This window comes from Alternaria novae-zelandiae (assembly GCF_023758075.1).
Source record: "Alternaria novae-zelandiae strain BMP 2774 chromosome Unknown scaffold_21, whole genome shotgun sequence".
In the NCBI taxonomy this organism is placed as follows: Eukaryota; Fungi; Ascomycota; class Dothideomycetes; order Pleosporales; family Pleosporaceae; genus Alternaria; species Alternaria novae-zelandiae.
The window spans coordinates 583,259-598,801 of NW_026056981.1; the positions used below are offsets into that span (position 1 = coordinate 583,259).

Genomic DNA, 15,543 nt, shown 5'->3' on the forward strand with positions numbered 1-15,543 from the left:
TGGGCGGCATCCTAGTCGCTTCTTCTTGTCGTTACTGGGAAGGGTTACGAGGTAGATTTCATGGCCGCCTAGGGCGTAGGAGTAGATTTGGTTTCGGATTTCGCTGGGGAGGCGGAGAAAGGGGGATGTGCGTTGGTTCTGTGTGGCGATGGCTTGGTGGGCCGCGGAGATGGGTTTTGAGGTTTTTGGTGACATGATGGTGGTTTTGAGATTGAGGAGAAAGTGGTATGGAGGAATGGGATTGAGATGTAAAGCAATATAAAGTCCTAAGAGCATGATCCATGGGTGGCCAGTCTCATACTTCTCGGAGTGAGTCAGTACCAAAGTACAACTACAAGATACCGAATGAACAGCTCTGTATTGGAACACAGGACTTGGATATCCATACCCAACAGCAGGCACAAGAAGCCCCACTTGTCTTCCCTCGGTACCAACGAGCACCTACCCTGCCCCATTTACATCCATCTTCCATCTTTTTCTCGGTCTGCTCGATATGGGCATCTCAGAACTTCCTCATAGCATCATTCACCAAATCCGCACCAAACGTCGCTCCAGCCCCATAAACCGCCGCATTCCCAAATTTGTGCGCTAGCTTACTCGCCCATTCGTGGTGCTATCTTCAGTCAGCTTCCCCAGCTTCCAAATGTCACTTGCAGAATTTTTTCCCTCTTCTCTTTCTTGTCTTTCAAACCCATAGTCTTGATGTGGCACGCGGAATTGAGTTTAGTAAAATATACCTTGGAAGGCATACCTTTGGATGATTCGGATTCGCCGGATGCGCCGGATCCTGAGCTTGTTGCGCGACGAGGGCGGGGTTGAACTGGTTTCCGCCGTCTACATACTTGGGATCGATGTATTGGGAAGGTTGGCCGTTTGGTTGCTGGTGCCCGTTAACATCTGCTCTTCGTCTCCATTCATAAACTCTCTTCTTCCACTTCTTGAGACCAATGATGAGACAAGCAGACAAGACAAAGGTAGGAAAGATAGAGCAGAAAGTATACGTACAGGTAACTGCGCCTGAATAGACTGCAATTGCGGCGGGGCCAAAACACCACTTGAGACGAGATACTCGAGTTCGGTTTTGATGGTACTAATGGAACGGTTGATCTGTGCTGCGTCTGGCATTTTGATGGTATACTTTCGTTCGAACGATTTTGAAATAAAATAGGACTGATCGATTGTAGGGAAAGCAGTAAAAAGAGTAGTAGTTCACTGCCAAGTCAATGCGTGTTGCTTGGCAGAAAGCTTGATTGAGATACGATCGAGGCGTCGATGGTGGGGGGTGGGGGATGTGCAAGTGACGTCAATATTCTAGACTGCTGGTTCCGTCCCAAGCCTACCTAGATACACACAGCACTTAAACCACACGAGATAGAGTTCAATGTATAACTTTCATTCAATAGCTTATGCTAGCGAGCATGATCTCGCATCTCTATACGATATACAATTCTATAGTCCTTCCCATCCAACAATATCGGAACAGGGTATTTTCTATGGACCTTTCTTTCGGGACGCCAATGACAAGAGATTTCGTAGCTATACACAACAAAAGTAGAGAGTAGGTCTTGTTTGATGGATAACCTTTCTTTCTTTTTACTCCTTCTTCGCTTCAGCGGGCTTCTCACCCTTGCCGGTAGGGTCATCCATCTTCAAGGCGCGCTCATCTTGTTCGGCACGCTCGGCGCTTCCACCGGCGGCGTCACCAGCACTAGCCTCGGCTTCTTTGCTCTCCTCTTCGGCCTTGGCTTCCTTTGCCTCCTGTGCGTCCCGGGCAGGCTTCTCGTCGATGTCCTCGTGGTCCTTGGGCGAGGCTGTGGCCTTGTTCTCAACGGTCTCGGTCTGCTCGTTCTCCTCGTTGATGAGTTCTTGCTGCTCCTTGAGGACCTCAAGACGCTGCTTGTTGGTTGCGGCACCTTCGGCGTTGCGGACCTCGAGATCCATTTCGTGGTACAGCTCCTCAGGGATACTGGAGAGGACGGCTTCCAAAGCATCAATTTGAGAGGTCATCTCGGTCTCCTTGCCCTGGGCGTAGACGAACGCGTTGGAGAGCACGAGAAGAGTTGATGGAACGCCGTGCTTCAGGCGGAGATCGAGCCAGCTAGTGAGGTCGTCCCGTAACCGGCCAGGAGAGACACCGTAGGTTCGTAGTCCGCGGCTGGCACAGGCAGTCTGGAGCTCGGGAACGGAGAGACTTTCAACACCTTCGTAGGCAATGGCTCGGTCGTCACGCTTGATCTGGCGCATGCGCACGCGGACCTGGTAGCGCAGGAAGTTGTCTGTACCGAAAGAGGTGATGTTCATGTAGCGGCAGATTGAAACCAGCTGAGGGCGAGACAAGTTGTCCAGGGTGAGGTCGTCCTTGAAAATCTTGCACACCTTGATGATCTCCTCTGGTGTTGGCTTCTCTCCCGTGGTGCGCACCTTGCGGAAGAATTCGGCAAACTCCTCTGTCTGCGCGTTCTCAGCAGAGACAGGCAGGCCAGTCTCCTTGAGTGTTTGACGAAGGAAGTCGCTAACATCCTTTCGGGTCGCTCGCAGCGTCTGGGCTTTGGTGTCCTTGGCCGACTGACCCTCGTACGTGCTGGGCAGCATGTTGGGGAAGAGCTTGAGCGCTACAGGGAGCAGCAGTTCGGCGAAGGGGACGATGACGAAGGGCAGGAAAGGTACCAAGCGGGCCAGATCCTGTACGGTACGTTGCAACTAGGTCTGTTAGTAAAATCCACAAATACTGGCTTCAAACACGTACTTGTCGACGCTCACGGCGGGTAAGCTCGTACCCAGCTGCCATCTTGAGAGCGAGTTTGGAGCTAATCCGGACCTCGAAACCCAGCAGCTTGGTGCCATCCCAGTAGTGGACCAATTCCTTCTTGACCTTTTGCCAGACGGTCAACTTCTTCTTCTCTGCGTCCCTTTTGGCCAGGATCTTCTTCTCGTCCTTGGACTCAGCAGCCGACTTGTCCATCTTCAGCTCGCTCAATGTTTGGACATCTTGCGCGGGTGTCTTGGGGTTGGAGGTTGCGCCAGACTTGGGGATGATGGGGTCTGACTTCTCGACGGACTGTTTTGATTGTTGCTGGGGCTTGAGGAGGTGCTGGTTGGCCTGCTTGGGGTCGAAACCAGGAGGCGGGTAGTTTTGCGCATTGTTCGATGTCGACTCAGTTTGGAGGGCGCGTAGCGGAATGAGGATGCGAATCGCGGGTGAGTTCCTCAGCATAGGGCGATGAGCTCTGGTAGTGGTCCTGATGCCCGCTCGGAATACTGCGGGCGCTGCCCTGGAGGCAGTGCGACCGGCGTACATTGCGCCGGGGGAAGTGTAGGGAGTGACGTATATAGTACAACGATTAAAGTAGTGTGGGTAGTGAATCAACAGATGAAGGGTAGAAAAGAGACGGCTGTGTGTGTGTTGGGAATTTGATGCAAGGAGTGTGGAGTGATGCAGCTCTGAGAAAATGGGTTCCTCTGACGTTGCGTCTTCGGACTTAGTCTCAGGGACCGCCGGGCGATCTGCTGGGTCAAGCTTGGTCGCCACCAACGGGCGCATAAGCCATTCGCCTGACGCGCATCATGGTGACAGCTAGGAAGATACCGGATGGACGCATGACATGTGCGCCATGGGACGCTACAGGCAGCAACATGTGTACCTCGGATTTATACGAAGAGAAGTTGAAGGACCAATGGGTATTCTCTGTGTCGGCATATTATCGCCAATTGGCCGAGGCGCTGGGGTCTCCGATGTCCGCAAGAACGACAGCGCGGCTTGCGAATGGCATGCCGTGAATGCTGGGCCGTCCCCTCACTCCACGCCTATCCGACGGTAATCGTCCCTCTGCCATCTTAACCCAGGTTCCGCGTCTGGGCACTCCATAATTCCTCCTGTCACTTCTCTCCGAACCCTAGTTCCGATCCTCCATTTCATTCCACACAATTTTCGCCATGGATTTGTTTTAGTAACTACGAGCCCTCGGCGGAGCCCTCGAGCTTTATTCACCGTACCGACCTGGACTATCCCCAGCAGCATATTCCTAGAGTCGCTTCTATAGCATAAATCAGCGACAACACACATTACAACAATGACTGTCCAACGGTTGTCCAAGGCCGCCAGGATCATACTGGTCGGCGCGCCTGGCGTCGGGAAGGGAACTCAGACGGAGCGCATGATGAAAAAATTCCCTGAGCTCTCGTCAATCAGCTCTGGCGATTTGCTGAGGAAGAATGTTCGGGAGCGGACACCTCTCGGTATGCGCGTTGCTCTCTCCGTACCGAAAAATGCTGACTTGCGCAGGCATACACGCCGAATCCACGATGAAGGCTGGCAAACTAGTACCCGACGCCATGATCCTGCGCCTCATCGTTAACGAACTCACGAACCGCGGTTGGATACGAGACAACGCTTTGCGGCCATATGCGCTCAACTTCAGCTCCATGGACGTGCCAGAGACGACGGTAGATGCAGTCATGATCCCCTCGGCGGTACGGGCTCCCCGCTACACCTTCTCCAACAGGCCATCGGCTTCATTCATACTCGACGGTTTCCCCAGAACCGCCGTTCAAGCGATCCAACTCGACAACATCGTACCTATCAATATGGTAGTCAACCTCAACACCCCGAGTGACATCATCATCGATCGCATATGCAACCGCTGGGTACACGAGGCATCGGGACGTGTCTACAACACGACATTCAATGCGCCCAAGGTGGATGGCAAGGATGATATCACGGGCGAGCCGCTGACACAAAGAGCGGATGATGACCCAGAGGTGTGGAAGGCGCGGTTGAAAAACTTCAAGGAACACAGCGAGCCTCTGCTGGAGCATTACGACAAGCTTGGCGTGCTCTGGACGGTTAACGGGAACAGCAGCGACGAAATTACCCCGCAGCTTTTTGAAGAGTTCAGCAAGCGCTTCGGCGCCCATGACGATTGATGTATTTTCCATGTCTCGGAATAGGTCTTGGTTGGTTAAAGGTCACTTACGATACCTCTGTTTTCTCTCACAAGGGTGGGCTATGTTTGGCGGCATTTCGGTGTGGACGCGGCAATTGCGCGTGTTTGTTAGACAAGTCGCACTCTCTCCATTCACTGTAGATGCTTGGTGACCCTCCATGGTTGTGGCGGTTAGCTGCACTCGTTATACACTATTAATCATTCTTGCAAAGCTCGCTCACTATATCATGGTCGCTGTAAAAGACTCTCATTCGCTTTATAGGAGCGCGGACGACTTTGAAGCCATGTACGAGCGCGTCAGGAATCGTGCGCCCACCTTGGAGGGCGCTAAGCCCGGGTACCCAGCCGACGTCACCGATTCACCTCCGAGCTGTCCAACACAGCCCACGCCAACAAGCCCGCCGTACCAGTTTGACGATCTGCTCGACGACCCCGAATACGACCAGATTAGCGACTTTGAAGAGCTTGAGAAGAGCCGCCTCATATACATCCGCGATCCACAGGAGGTCCGTAGACGCGCAATGGCGGCCGACTTCAGCGAAGGGCGCCTGGAGACGTTTGTCGGCAGCCCGCAGAAAGAGCTGCCAGGCACACCAAACCAATATGTCTCGTACCTAGTAACTACAAAGGTGTGCCTCTTGCTGCAGCTCCACTATCCCTACGTGTTCGGGGTCTAACAAACATCCCCGCAGTCCGACTTCCAGTCCTTCCAGAAACCCGAATTCTCCGTCCGCCGCCGCTTCACAGACTTCGTCTTCCTATGGAAACAGCTCTCGAAAGAGTACCCGCAATGCGCCGTCCCGCCGCTGCCCGACAAGCACAAGATGGAGTATGTGCGTGGAGACCGCTTTGGCCCGGACTTCATGCAGAGACGCGCCCACTCGCTGCACCGCTTCCTCAAGCGGATATCACTGCATCCAGTGCTACGGAGAGCGGCTCTGGTTATCAACTTCCTGGAGAGCCCGGACTGGAATCAACACATGAAGGGACGGTCATCAAGAGCTGCAAGCGGCTCCGACCAGGGCGGCGGCGGCTTCGTGGATGCTGTCACAGAAAGCCTCATCAACACCTTTAGCAAGATTCACAAGCCGGACCAGCGCTTCATCGAAGTTGTCGAGCGTGCCAACAAGCTCGGCGAGGATCTGAACAATGTGGAGAAGGTTACCGTCAAGGTAGCCAGGCGACAGGGTGATCTAGAGACCGACTACGCCGATCTAGCGACGCAGTGCCAAAAGCTGACGACTATGGAACCTGCAGTCGAAGGCAACCTGACATCCTTCGCTGCTTCTGTAAATACCACCTCACAGGGGTTCAAGTCTATCCGCGACCACACAGACCAGAACTACCTCACTAGTCTGCGCGACATGGACGCATACATCCAAGCCGTCAAGACACTACTCCGCACACGAGAAGCGAAGCAGCTCGATTTCGAACAGCTGAGTGAGTACCTTGCCAAATCTGCCGCGGATCGGGATTCGTTGGCTAGCGCGACAGGGGCCGGCATGGGTGCGTCTGGCTTCCTGCGATCCAAGGTAGAAGACTTCCGGGGTATCGATCACGACCAAGCGCGCCGGCAACGGGTCCGCAAACTGGAGGTTGAGATTGAGCGACTCACGGGCGAAGTTGAGCTGGCCAAGAAAAATAGTGAGGCCTTCGACGAGCACACCGTCAAGGAGGTACAGGACTTTGAGCGCATCAAAGCGGTCGAATTCAAGGACACTCTGGGCGATCTCGCCGATGCGCATGTCGACTTCTTCCAGGGCACTATCGAGACGTGGGAGAAATTCCTGGAAGACATGCGCAGGGAGGAGGACCAGAGGAAGGCTGCTGCGGAATCATAGAACGATAACCGACGCGGACCTGCTTTGAAGGAACGACAGGCACCCACGCCCGTTGATGCGCCGTCCGAGTTGAGGTACAGATTTGGAAGTTTTTGAGCGAGTGAGCGGAAGGCAGGGTGAGCCTCCACATGGCAAAGCTCAGTGTAAAGAGCTTGTACAGCAGTTTGTTCCGTTGGCATTTGTATGTAATGATAACCCATTGCGCATCAGTCTCAGACTAGTATCTCAAGTACTTTGTTTTTGTACTGTGTAATGTTCTCACCAGACCGGGCTGTGATCTTCACGTGCAAGAGCGATTGGAGCCAAGCGATGACGTGCAATCTCGCATGGCACCAACCCTTGCAGATGGCTCTACCGAGCCGACGGACCCGTACCCTTTAGAAGTTTGACGCCCGCCAGAGCCATCCCGTTGTTCATCCCATCCCACAAGAGACAGGCGGCACCTGCAGCGCATATTCCCCGCTTCACCACATGGCCACGACCCTTATATAAATTAATCCGCCCCGCCAAACTCATGTCTCTCCCACACCCCGTCACACACAATCCCGCCATGCCGCCGAGCAAAGGTACGCCCCCTTGACGATCCACCGACGCGCATCCAACTGACATGATTAATTGCGCAGAAACCGCGAGGCATGAGTGCGTCTCCGAAGATGCGCTGCAACACCTCAGGACCTACAAATACTCGAGCGTCGACAAATCCTTCATCTCCCGCTACATCCTCAAGCATTACGTACGCACCCTGCACCCGCGCAATCGCAACGCGCCCTGACGTGAACATAGTGGAATGCCTTTGTCGAACTGCTGCCGCTATGGCTGGCGCCGAACCTCGTCACGTTATTAGGCTTCTTCTTCATCCTGGGCAACGTCGTGCTGCTAGAGCTTTACATCCCGGATCTGGTCGGACCAGCGCCCTCATGGGTATACTACAGCTTCGCCTTTGGCATGTGGATGTAAGAAACACAACAGCACAAGGGAGTGAGGGCTACGCTAATCTCCTGCAGGTACTCCACCATGGACAACGTCGACGGAAAGCAAGCGCGTCGAACCGGCACCTCGAGCCCGCTGGGAGAACTTTTTGAGTACGTGATAAACACAGCCCAATGCGCCAATATCACGATACTGATTGTGACGTAGCCATGGGATTGATTCTTTGAACTGCACTTTGGCCAGTCTCCTCGAGACGGCGGCTGTTGGATACGGCTCGACCAAGATTGGCGCTTTTACAGCGCTGATCCCTGTGCTGCCCATGTTCTTCTCGACCTGGGAGACATACCATACCCATACGCTGTATCTGGGTTACTTCAACGGTCCTACAGGTACGTTAGCTGCTTGATTGGCGTGGATATTACTGACTCCCCACAGAGGGACTCATCCTCGCATGCACCTTCATCTGCATGTCCGGCTACTTCGGCCCAGAGATCTGGTCGAAACCCCTCGCGACCTACTTCCCCTCCTACAAAGCAGAAATCGGCGACGTAACCCTGAAAGAGCTCTGGGTCCCCATCATCCTCTTCACCTTCTTCGCCGCCCACCTCCCCGCCTGCATCGTCAACGTAGCGAAAGCGCGTCGCTCCAGGAACGAGCCTCTGCTACCCCTACTCAAGGAATGGACACCACTAGTCATCTTCGTCGTCTCCACCATGGCCTGGCTCGGATCGCCATACTCGAAACTACTAGAAGACAACCACCTCGTCCTCTACTGCCTAACCATGTCACTAGTCTTCGGACGCATGACCACCAAGATCATCCTCGCGCATCTTACACACCAGCCCTTCCCTTACTGGACCATCATGCTCGCACCGATGATCGGAGGCGCCCTGCTCATCAACCACCCCTACTTCACCATCCCCGGCACGACATTCGGTCCCATCTCCGCTAGCTTCGAACTCTGGTACCTACGCGCTTACTTCGTCTTCGCTGCTGTTGTGTACGGCAAGTGGGCGCATTTGGTCATTACGAGTATCTGCGATTACCTCGGTATCAACTGTCTTACTATTCCTAAGAAGACGAGTGAGAAGAATGGGAGGGCAAATGGCGTTGTTGATGGAAAGGGCCGGACCGACTAAACTTATTCCTTGACCCCGGACGAAAATCTGCGACACCACGACGACAACTTCTTAACCTGATAGACTGGGCGGCACGTCTCCATCATTAACTTTAGCGTTCATCCGCATCTTATCGCAACGCATCGCAGCGCAAGCGATACTTCACGACTATCCGACAAAGACCGTATACTTGACGTTTTTGACGACCTGCTTTGGATATACACATTTTTTATTAAGCCTTGTAATTAGCAATGCTGGATCGTATGGTGCGATTCAAGCTTGTTCCCACTTATTCATCATCAGTAGACTTTTTAATCGCGTTTTCAACAACGTTTGTATAGAGGGAAGAAGGAAGAAGGGGAGAATGTACAAAGGGGAAGGGGAAAGAGAAGACGTAGAGCTGAGGCTTGAAAACAAAGTAATGGATATGAAGATTTGAAGTTGAAGCTGTTCAATCAATGTCTATTGCTCGATAAGTGTTTCCACCTGATTTCACTTGAGGTGTTTGGGGCAAGCAAGCATGCGAAGCACACGTCTTATGGCTTTGCTATCTACCTATGTAGATGGGAATTGAATCGAGCTTTCCACGTCTGTTGATACACCACGATACGTAACATGACGACACCTGTACCATATCACATATTCAAATCTTTGTCATCGGAAGCCGCTAACAGTCCGCTCACCACACATAATCGCCTCCACTCTCCTCTCTTCCGCTTACCCGGCGAGCTCAGGAACGATATCTATGCCTACGCGTTCACTGAACAATTTATCCTAGTTCGTCCATGCATCTCTCCTCGCTACCAATTTCGCGTAGAACCCTCTGGCTACCCAAAGAGCACATCTCGCCGCTATCCACTATGCCACCTTCTCAACAGACGAACAGTATGCCGCCAGGTCTACCTCGAGACCGCGGGATTGATATTCCAATTAAACGAGTTTCGCTTTTACCACGTAAATGCAGTCACCCATTTCATGCGCGATGTGCCGAGTGTATGCCGCCTTCAAATCGAGAATATACGACTAGCGTTTCATGATTCCTCCGGTGAGGAATTTGTATGTAAGTTGTGCGACTGTGAAGTGCGCAGGTTTAGGGGGCTGAAGAAGGTGGTTGTTGAGATGGGGGCTTGGGGGGTAGATGAGGTAACGAACAGGAGGACACGACGGTGGACTGAGATGTTGTTTCAGACGGGTAGGGTTGGGGTTGAGGTGCATTTTGAGTGTCTACATGTTGGGGATGAGGAGTCGGACGTGTGATTGGGGGTGCACGTCGTAGTTGCGCTTTCTCCTCCAGGTTTCCTTTCTAGCACAAGACGAACTCCTGCTGTGAAACATGTCCGTCCCGCTGTTGGTCTAGGATCTCTCCATCCATGAGTCCTTGAATGTAGCACTCTCCGATGATTTGGTGGAGACCATCATCGAACGGCCTTAAGACAACTGGACAGTTACAACCGAGTAAAATAGCAATGACGTCTCCTGGGCGAGTTGCTACCGGAGCCATGCCTAAATAGCCACTTTTTGTCGTTATCAGAGATCTGTGATCCATGGAAAGTAGAGCTAAACGCATACACCGCAGGGTAGACGCGATATCCACATTGTGGTCATCGGATTGTGGGAAAAAAGTTCGAAATTTTTGGCCACCGATACGAAAGTCTTCATTGTGTTTTCTAAATTGGTCGAATCGTTCAAAGTAACTCGATTGAGAAAGTTGGAGCCAAACCGGATTTGGGGTCAAGTTGGCAGGGCTGTAATCAGTGTTGCGACTCAAATCCCACGGGACTTTGAAGAGTAGCTTAGTCGGCATTGCAGGGTGGCCCATGCGAAAGGTCTGATGTATCGCTTCTGATGTTCGACCGCTATATCTATCCGAGGTAGGTGCTGAATGAGTAGCGTGACAGTGTAGCGGAGGTTCGGCTGCGATGCCGTCGACAGTGTCCACCCAGAACCCGCTACAGGCAAGAGAAGTAAGGCCCTTCCCTTTCTTGATAAACCTGAATTGAGCGGCTAGATGTTTACTCGCTTGTCGAGACCGAAGATATCGAATGTGATGACGCTGGAAAAGCTCCCTCCAGTCGGGCACCCATGATGACCAGCCATCCTCGGTCGGGATCCCTCTGAAGACGATTTGATCTAGTCTTCCTGATGCATCAATAACAGATTTCATGAAGTTTGTATAAACTTGCTGCACCGGGAGCGAGTAGTTTGGTGCGACACCTGCGGAGACGGCAGGATCCAACAAGCCGAGTATGCTGTAAACTTTGTCCCTCTTGTTGGTTGCGTCGGCTCGACGAACAAGATTCAACAAAACGTCCAAGTCTAATTCGCCATCGGCATTGAACGCAAGACTGACCAAACGATACATGCGACCAGCTGTAGCCCAAGCACCGGGGTCCAAATCGTGTTTGGAGCGATAATTCCGATCCTCTGAAACTCGTAAACGTTCCTTGCAGTAAGTAGCACCCAAACGTAACATCCGCCTTGTAAGCTTGTATTTTCCGCACATGAACAAAGTCGAATTATGGTTCATGGCGAGCTCCTGAATGATCCAACATCGATTCCAATACGGTTTTTGGGTGAAGGAGAAAAGGGCGGACCATCCGTCAGGACGCAGAACGGCTGGGAGTTGCAATGTGTTTCTCACAAAGGGATTTCGGCAAAGATGGCGCATTGTCTGGACTGCAATCCTGTCCATCTTCTCTTCTTGACCCAACCAGACTATAACAGCTCTAGCTTGACCGTATATCTCTTTCATGCGCTTGACCTGCTCATTTCGTTCTTCGATATTTCCCTGATCGATGCACAAAGAATCTACCCAGTAATACATACTAGAACGTGTCTCTTTCAGACCTCGCAGGGCTCTCAACGCTTCCTCAAGGTTGCGTGGAACGTTTTTGGGAATGTTGTTTACGACGATTTCTTTTTTATCGTCTGCGTCGCCCCATGTATACGACAGGGCTTCGAAGTCTCCCCATTTGTAACGCGAGCCGCTATGCTGATCAAGACTTTGACGTAGGCCAGTATGTGTGGCCTTGTCGAGGGTCGTCTGTTCAAGGCTTGAGTCTCGCAGATCTACAGACTTGGTAAATCTATCCCATGCGATCGGAGATTTCTGACCCTGCGAGTAGTCTTGATGTGTTTGAAAGTTTTGAGGAATTCCCAGTGAGACGTTTCTGATAGAGCATCGAATGGTTTCTTCGGTTGAGCCTGCGCTGGAAGAATTCATAAATTTGAGAACACGGATCTCATTCTTCGTCTTGTCGAGAGGCTTGTACCGCATCTTGCGTAGACAGAATGAGGTAAGACTGCACAATGAATAGAATACGAATCTGGCTCTGAATAATCTTAGGAATTTTGTTGAAGCCGGATGTGCTAATGAAGCCGAGTGTTTATTTGGACACGTTCAGGCGGAGCAAGGCTTATCAATACATAGTCAAGTCGCTTTTCGAAGGACGTAGAAAGCTCTTCTCCTGCTCTTACACTCACCGGTTTCCGAGGACGTGGGAGGATCAGAAAAGGCAGGGACTCATTGGCTCATGTACCTGTGGCTACATGCCGTAAACGCTGTCTGCTCAGGTTCTGTGTGGGATGTAGAGTGCATGAACTCCCCCGCACCTACCTATGAAGTCGTTCATCGCTGCAGCGATACCGTCATTGTCTAGCGAGGGATGTATCAACGTACCAATCACCGTTTGGCACATGGCTGAGTCTGGTGTCTGCATTGTGCATCCTCCTCACCGGAACGCCATCTTTGTATGTGAATTCATGGCGATTGTAAAGACGTGATAACATTTGGAAATTCCGCGTATAGTGTCTGACAGTCCGCATGGAGGAATGAGAATAGTAGTGGGTTCGATACCGCAAAGGCAGAACTGTGACGTAGCCAACCAAATGCAATCCGAGGCGCGATACGAATAGATAGGAAATGAAGGCCCAATATAGTGTTGGACTGTACGGGCTTTGATGATAGTGGGTGACGGCATTGTCCAGCGCTCAGTGCTGGTGAGGATTGAGTGAAGGTGAGCGCGGGGTAGGAACCTTGGAATTTCGTTTCGTTAGCGCGGAATCTGACTGCCCACATAATTTCTGTGCGGCAACAACGAGCGCCCAGCATTACCGCAACTTCACAACATGGCACCCGCATCACTACTGGACCTCGTGTCCGCGCTGCCCGACACTGCAGGATGGGGCCCGCCCGTCACCAGCGAATCGATGCTCGACGGCGTGCCGTTCGCGCCTTACTCCAAGGCGGACAAGCTGGGGCGCATGGCCGACTGGACTGAGGGCAAGGACCGCGAGCGGGGAGGACGCCAGCAATACGGCAACCGCAACTACAGGGGTATGTTTGGTGATGGTGGAAGAGAAAAATATGGATGCTAATGGAATTGATAGACCAGCAGGTATACGGCGCGAACCAGCAGACCAACCCCTTCGCCATCCAGGCCGCCGAAGAGGAGGCAACCTTCTCCGTCGTCGACAACACACGCACATCAGCACGCGGCCGAGGATTCGGACGAGGCGGCGGCACCGTATTCCGTGGACGTGGAGGAGCGCGAGGTGGACAGGCGCAACGCGGCGGGCGGGGCACCTTCCAGCGTGTTGGCGGCCGTGGTGGAAACCAGTACGACAACCAGCGCGGTGGACGTGGCGGCAGGGGAGGACGCCGCTTTGGCTGGAGGGATGACAAGCCCCAGCGCAACCGTGATGCCTCTGTCCAGGTCAAGCCCGAATGGAACGTCATGGAGGAGATCGACTTCTCCCGTCTCAGCAAGCTCAACCTCGACACCCACGAGGGCGAGGACATCGACAACTACGGATTCCTCTACTACTACGACCGCAGCTACGACAAGCAGCCCGGTGCCAGGACCTCGGAGCGCAAACTCAACGTCCTCGACCGTGCCGCCTACAATGTTACCACCTCCAGCGACCCTATCTTGCAGGAGCTTGCCGACAAGGACGAGGGCACCGTATTCGCTACCGACGGTGTTCTTTCCATGCTCATGTGCGCCACCAAGTCAGTATACTCCTGGGATTTGGTTTTCACCAAGCGGGGCAACAAGGTCTTCATTGACAAGCGCGATGGATCAAGTCTGGACATGGTTACTGTCAACGAGAACGCCGCAGACGCGCCGCTTGAGATTTCCGAGGGCAACAAGGACTCTATCAACAGCCCTGGTGCTCTGATGCTGGAAGCCACACACATCAACAACATCTTCCCCCTCCAGGTTGTTACCGAGTCTGAGAGCCAGAAGGTCAGCATGCCCCACGAGCATCCCTTCTACAACGAGGAGGTCGAGACCGACCCACCAGCCTCCAAGGCCTACAGGTACCGCCGCTTCGATCTGTCTCTGGACAAGGACGAGGAGCCTCTGCACTTGGTTGTCCGAACAGAGTTGGACGCTGTTGTTAAGAACAACATCAACGGCGAGGACCAATACCTGACCATCAAGGCCCTCAACGAGTTCGACAACAAGGCGCAAGGTGCCGGTGGAGCGCTCGACTGGAGGTCCAAGTTGGCTAGCCAGAGGGGTGCTGTTCTTGCCACTGAGATGAAGAACAACTCCTGCAAGCTCGCACGATGGACTACGCAGAGTATCTTGGCCAAGGCTGATACCATGAAGCTCGGGTATGCATTTCGATCTGTCATATCGAGCTCAGCTAACAGCAATACAGTTTCGTCTCCCGTACCAATCCCAAGAACAACAACGACCACGTCATCCTCGGTGTCCTCACAGCCAAGCCCCGCGACTTCGCCGCCCAGATGGCACTCAACCTCAACAATGGATGGGCTATCGTCCGTACCATTGTTGACATGGTACTTCGCATGGATGAGGGCAAATACGTCCTGGTCAAGGACCCCAACAAGTCTCTTCTCCGCCTCTACTCAGTACCCATGCACACTTTCGAGGAGGAGGATATTGAGGAGATGCAGGCCCCGAACGAGGATGACGAGGAGTAATTTTTGGGCCACAAAAGGGGTGCGGTTCTTTTCTTCAGCGATATCCGTAGGGATGGTTACATGATAGCATGCATGATAGACGACATACCATTGAATGACGACGCTGGACGATGCTGTCCTGAAGCTGAACGATTATATTTGGTGATGCGAACCTTGGGTGTGAGAGATATCTTCCAACTGCCAGACTCGTCCATACATGCGAATTAACAACTATGGTGATGCGTTGGTAAGAAAGTGCACAGACCTTACTCGCACCTGCCAAGTCGCGTCAATGAACCCGCTGAACCCTTCTCCGTCTACACTTGACCTCTTCCGTCCTCTCACGCAACAACAACCCGTGCGCGCTTTACTTGGATAGCTTGTGCATATATCTCTTACGATGGATTTTGAAAAGCTAAAGATCTACCTGTTCGTACTCAACTATGGACGATGAACACGAGCTTTTGGTCCACATCTCCGCTCCGGCTACTCGACAAAACGACCAACTTTACCGCTCCTTGGCCGACGCTTATCTTGACTTTAGACCGCATCGAAAAAACGTTGAGGAGACACCACAACACGATGTGTCGAGCCAGTTTACTGCTTCCCGAATGAGCGACCCTTCGCCACCAAATAAAGGAAATTCATTTCGCGAGTCCGTCAACACCTCCATCTTATCGACCAATAAAGATTCCTACGGCAGTTTCCCATCTCACTTATCGTCCGATGCATATTCCAAAAGATATGTCGGCGCGTCGTCCGACGATGTGGGAGAA

At 52.7% G+C, this 15,543-nt stretch overlaps 6 protein-coding genes across 6 annotated transcripts; 4 read left to right on the forward strand and 2 right to left on the reverse strand.

Annotated features, from left to right (window-relative positions):
* Positions 1-502: 502 nt before the first annotated feature.
* J4E88_008968 (uncharacterized protein) lies at positions 503-1,125 on the reverse strand (the record flags this gene model as incomplete). Its single annotated transcript, XM_049402575.1, has 3 exons — positions 503-613; positions 752-880; positions 1,006-1,125. 3 exons carry the CDS (start codon positions 1,123-1,125, stop codon positions 503-505), a joined length of 360 nt encoding a protein of 119 aa, XP_049251812.1.
* Positions 1,126-1,593: 468 nt separating this feature from the next.
* J4E88_008969 (uncharacterized protein) lies at positions 1,594-3,298 on the reverse strand (the record flags this gene model as incomplete). Its single annotated transcript, XM_049402576.1, has 2 exons — positions 1,594-2,700; positions 2,747-3,298. The coding sequence occupies 2 exons, from the start codon at positions 3,296-3,298 to the stop codon at positions 1,594-1,596; spliced, it is 1,659 nt and encodes a 552-aa protein (XP_049251813.1).
* Positions 3,299-4,070: 772 nt separating this feature from the next.
* On the forward strand, positions 4,071-4,923 carry J4E88_008970 (uncharacterized protein; the record flags this gene model as incomplete). The annotated part of the gene is made up of 2 exons (XM_049402577.1): positions 4,071-4,236; positions 4,283-4,923. 2 exons carry the CDS (start codon positions 4,071-4,073, stop codon positions 4,921-4,923), a joined length of 807 nt encoding a protein of 268 aa, XP_049251814.1.
* A 247-nt stretch (positions 4,924-5,170) lies between these two features.
* J4E88_008971 (uncharacterized protein) lies at positions 5,171-6,784 on the forward strand (the record flags this gene model as incomplete). Its single annotated transcript, XM_049402578.1, has 2 exons — positions 5,171-5,572; positions 5,636-6,784. 2 exons carry the CDS (start codon positions 5,171-5,173, stop codon positions 6,782-6,784), a joined length of 1,551 nt encoding a protein of 516 aa, XP_049251815.1.
* Positions 6,785-7,334: 550 nt separating this feature from the next.
* J4E88_008972 (uncharacterized protein) lies at positions 7,335-8,853 on the forward strand (the record flags this gene model as incomplete). Its single annotated transcript, XM_049402579.1, has 6 exons — positions 7,335-7,350; positions 7,408-7,517; positions 7,568-7,737; positions 7,789-7,866; positions 7,958-8,103; positions 8,150-8,853. 6 exons carry the CDS (start codon positions 7,335-7,337, stop codon positions 8,851-8,853), a joined length of 1,224 nt encoding a protein of 407 aa, XP_049251816.1.
* A 4,107-nt stretch (positions 8,854-12,960) lies between these two features.
* Positions 12,961-14,788, forward strand: J4E88_008973 (uncharacterized protein; the record flags this gene model as incomplete). Its single annotated transcript, XM_049402580.1, has 3 exons — positions 12,961-13,168; positions 13,222-14,455; positions 14,503-14,788. 3 exons carry the CDS (start codon positions 12,961-12,963, stop codon positions 14,786-14,788), a joined length of 1,728 nt encoding a protein of 575 aa, XP_049251817.1.
* Positions 14,789-15,543: the final 755 nt, after the last annotated feature.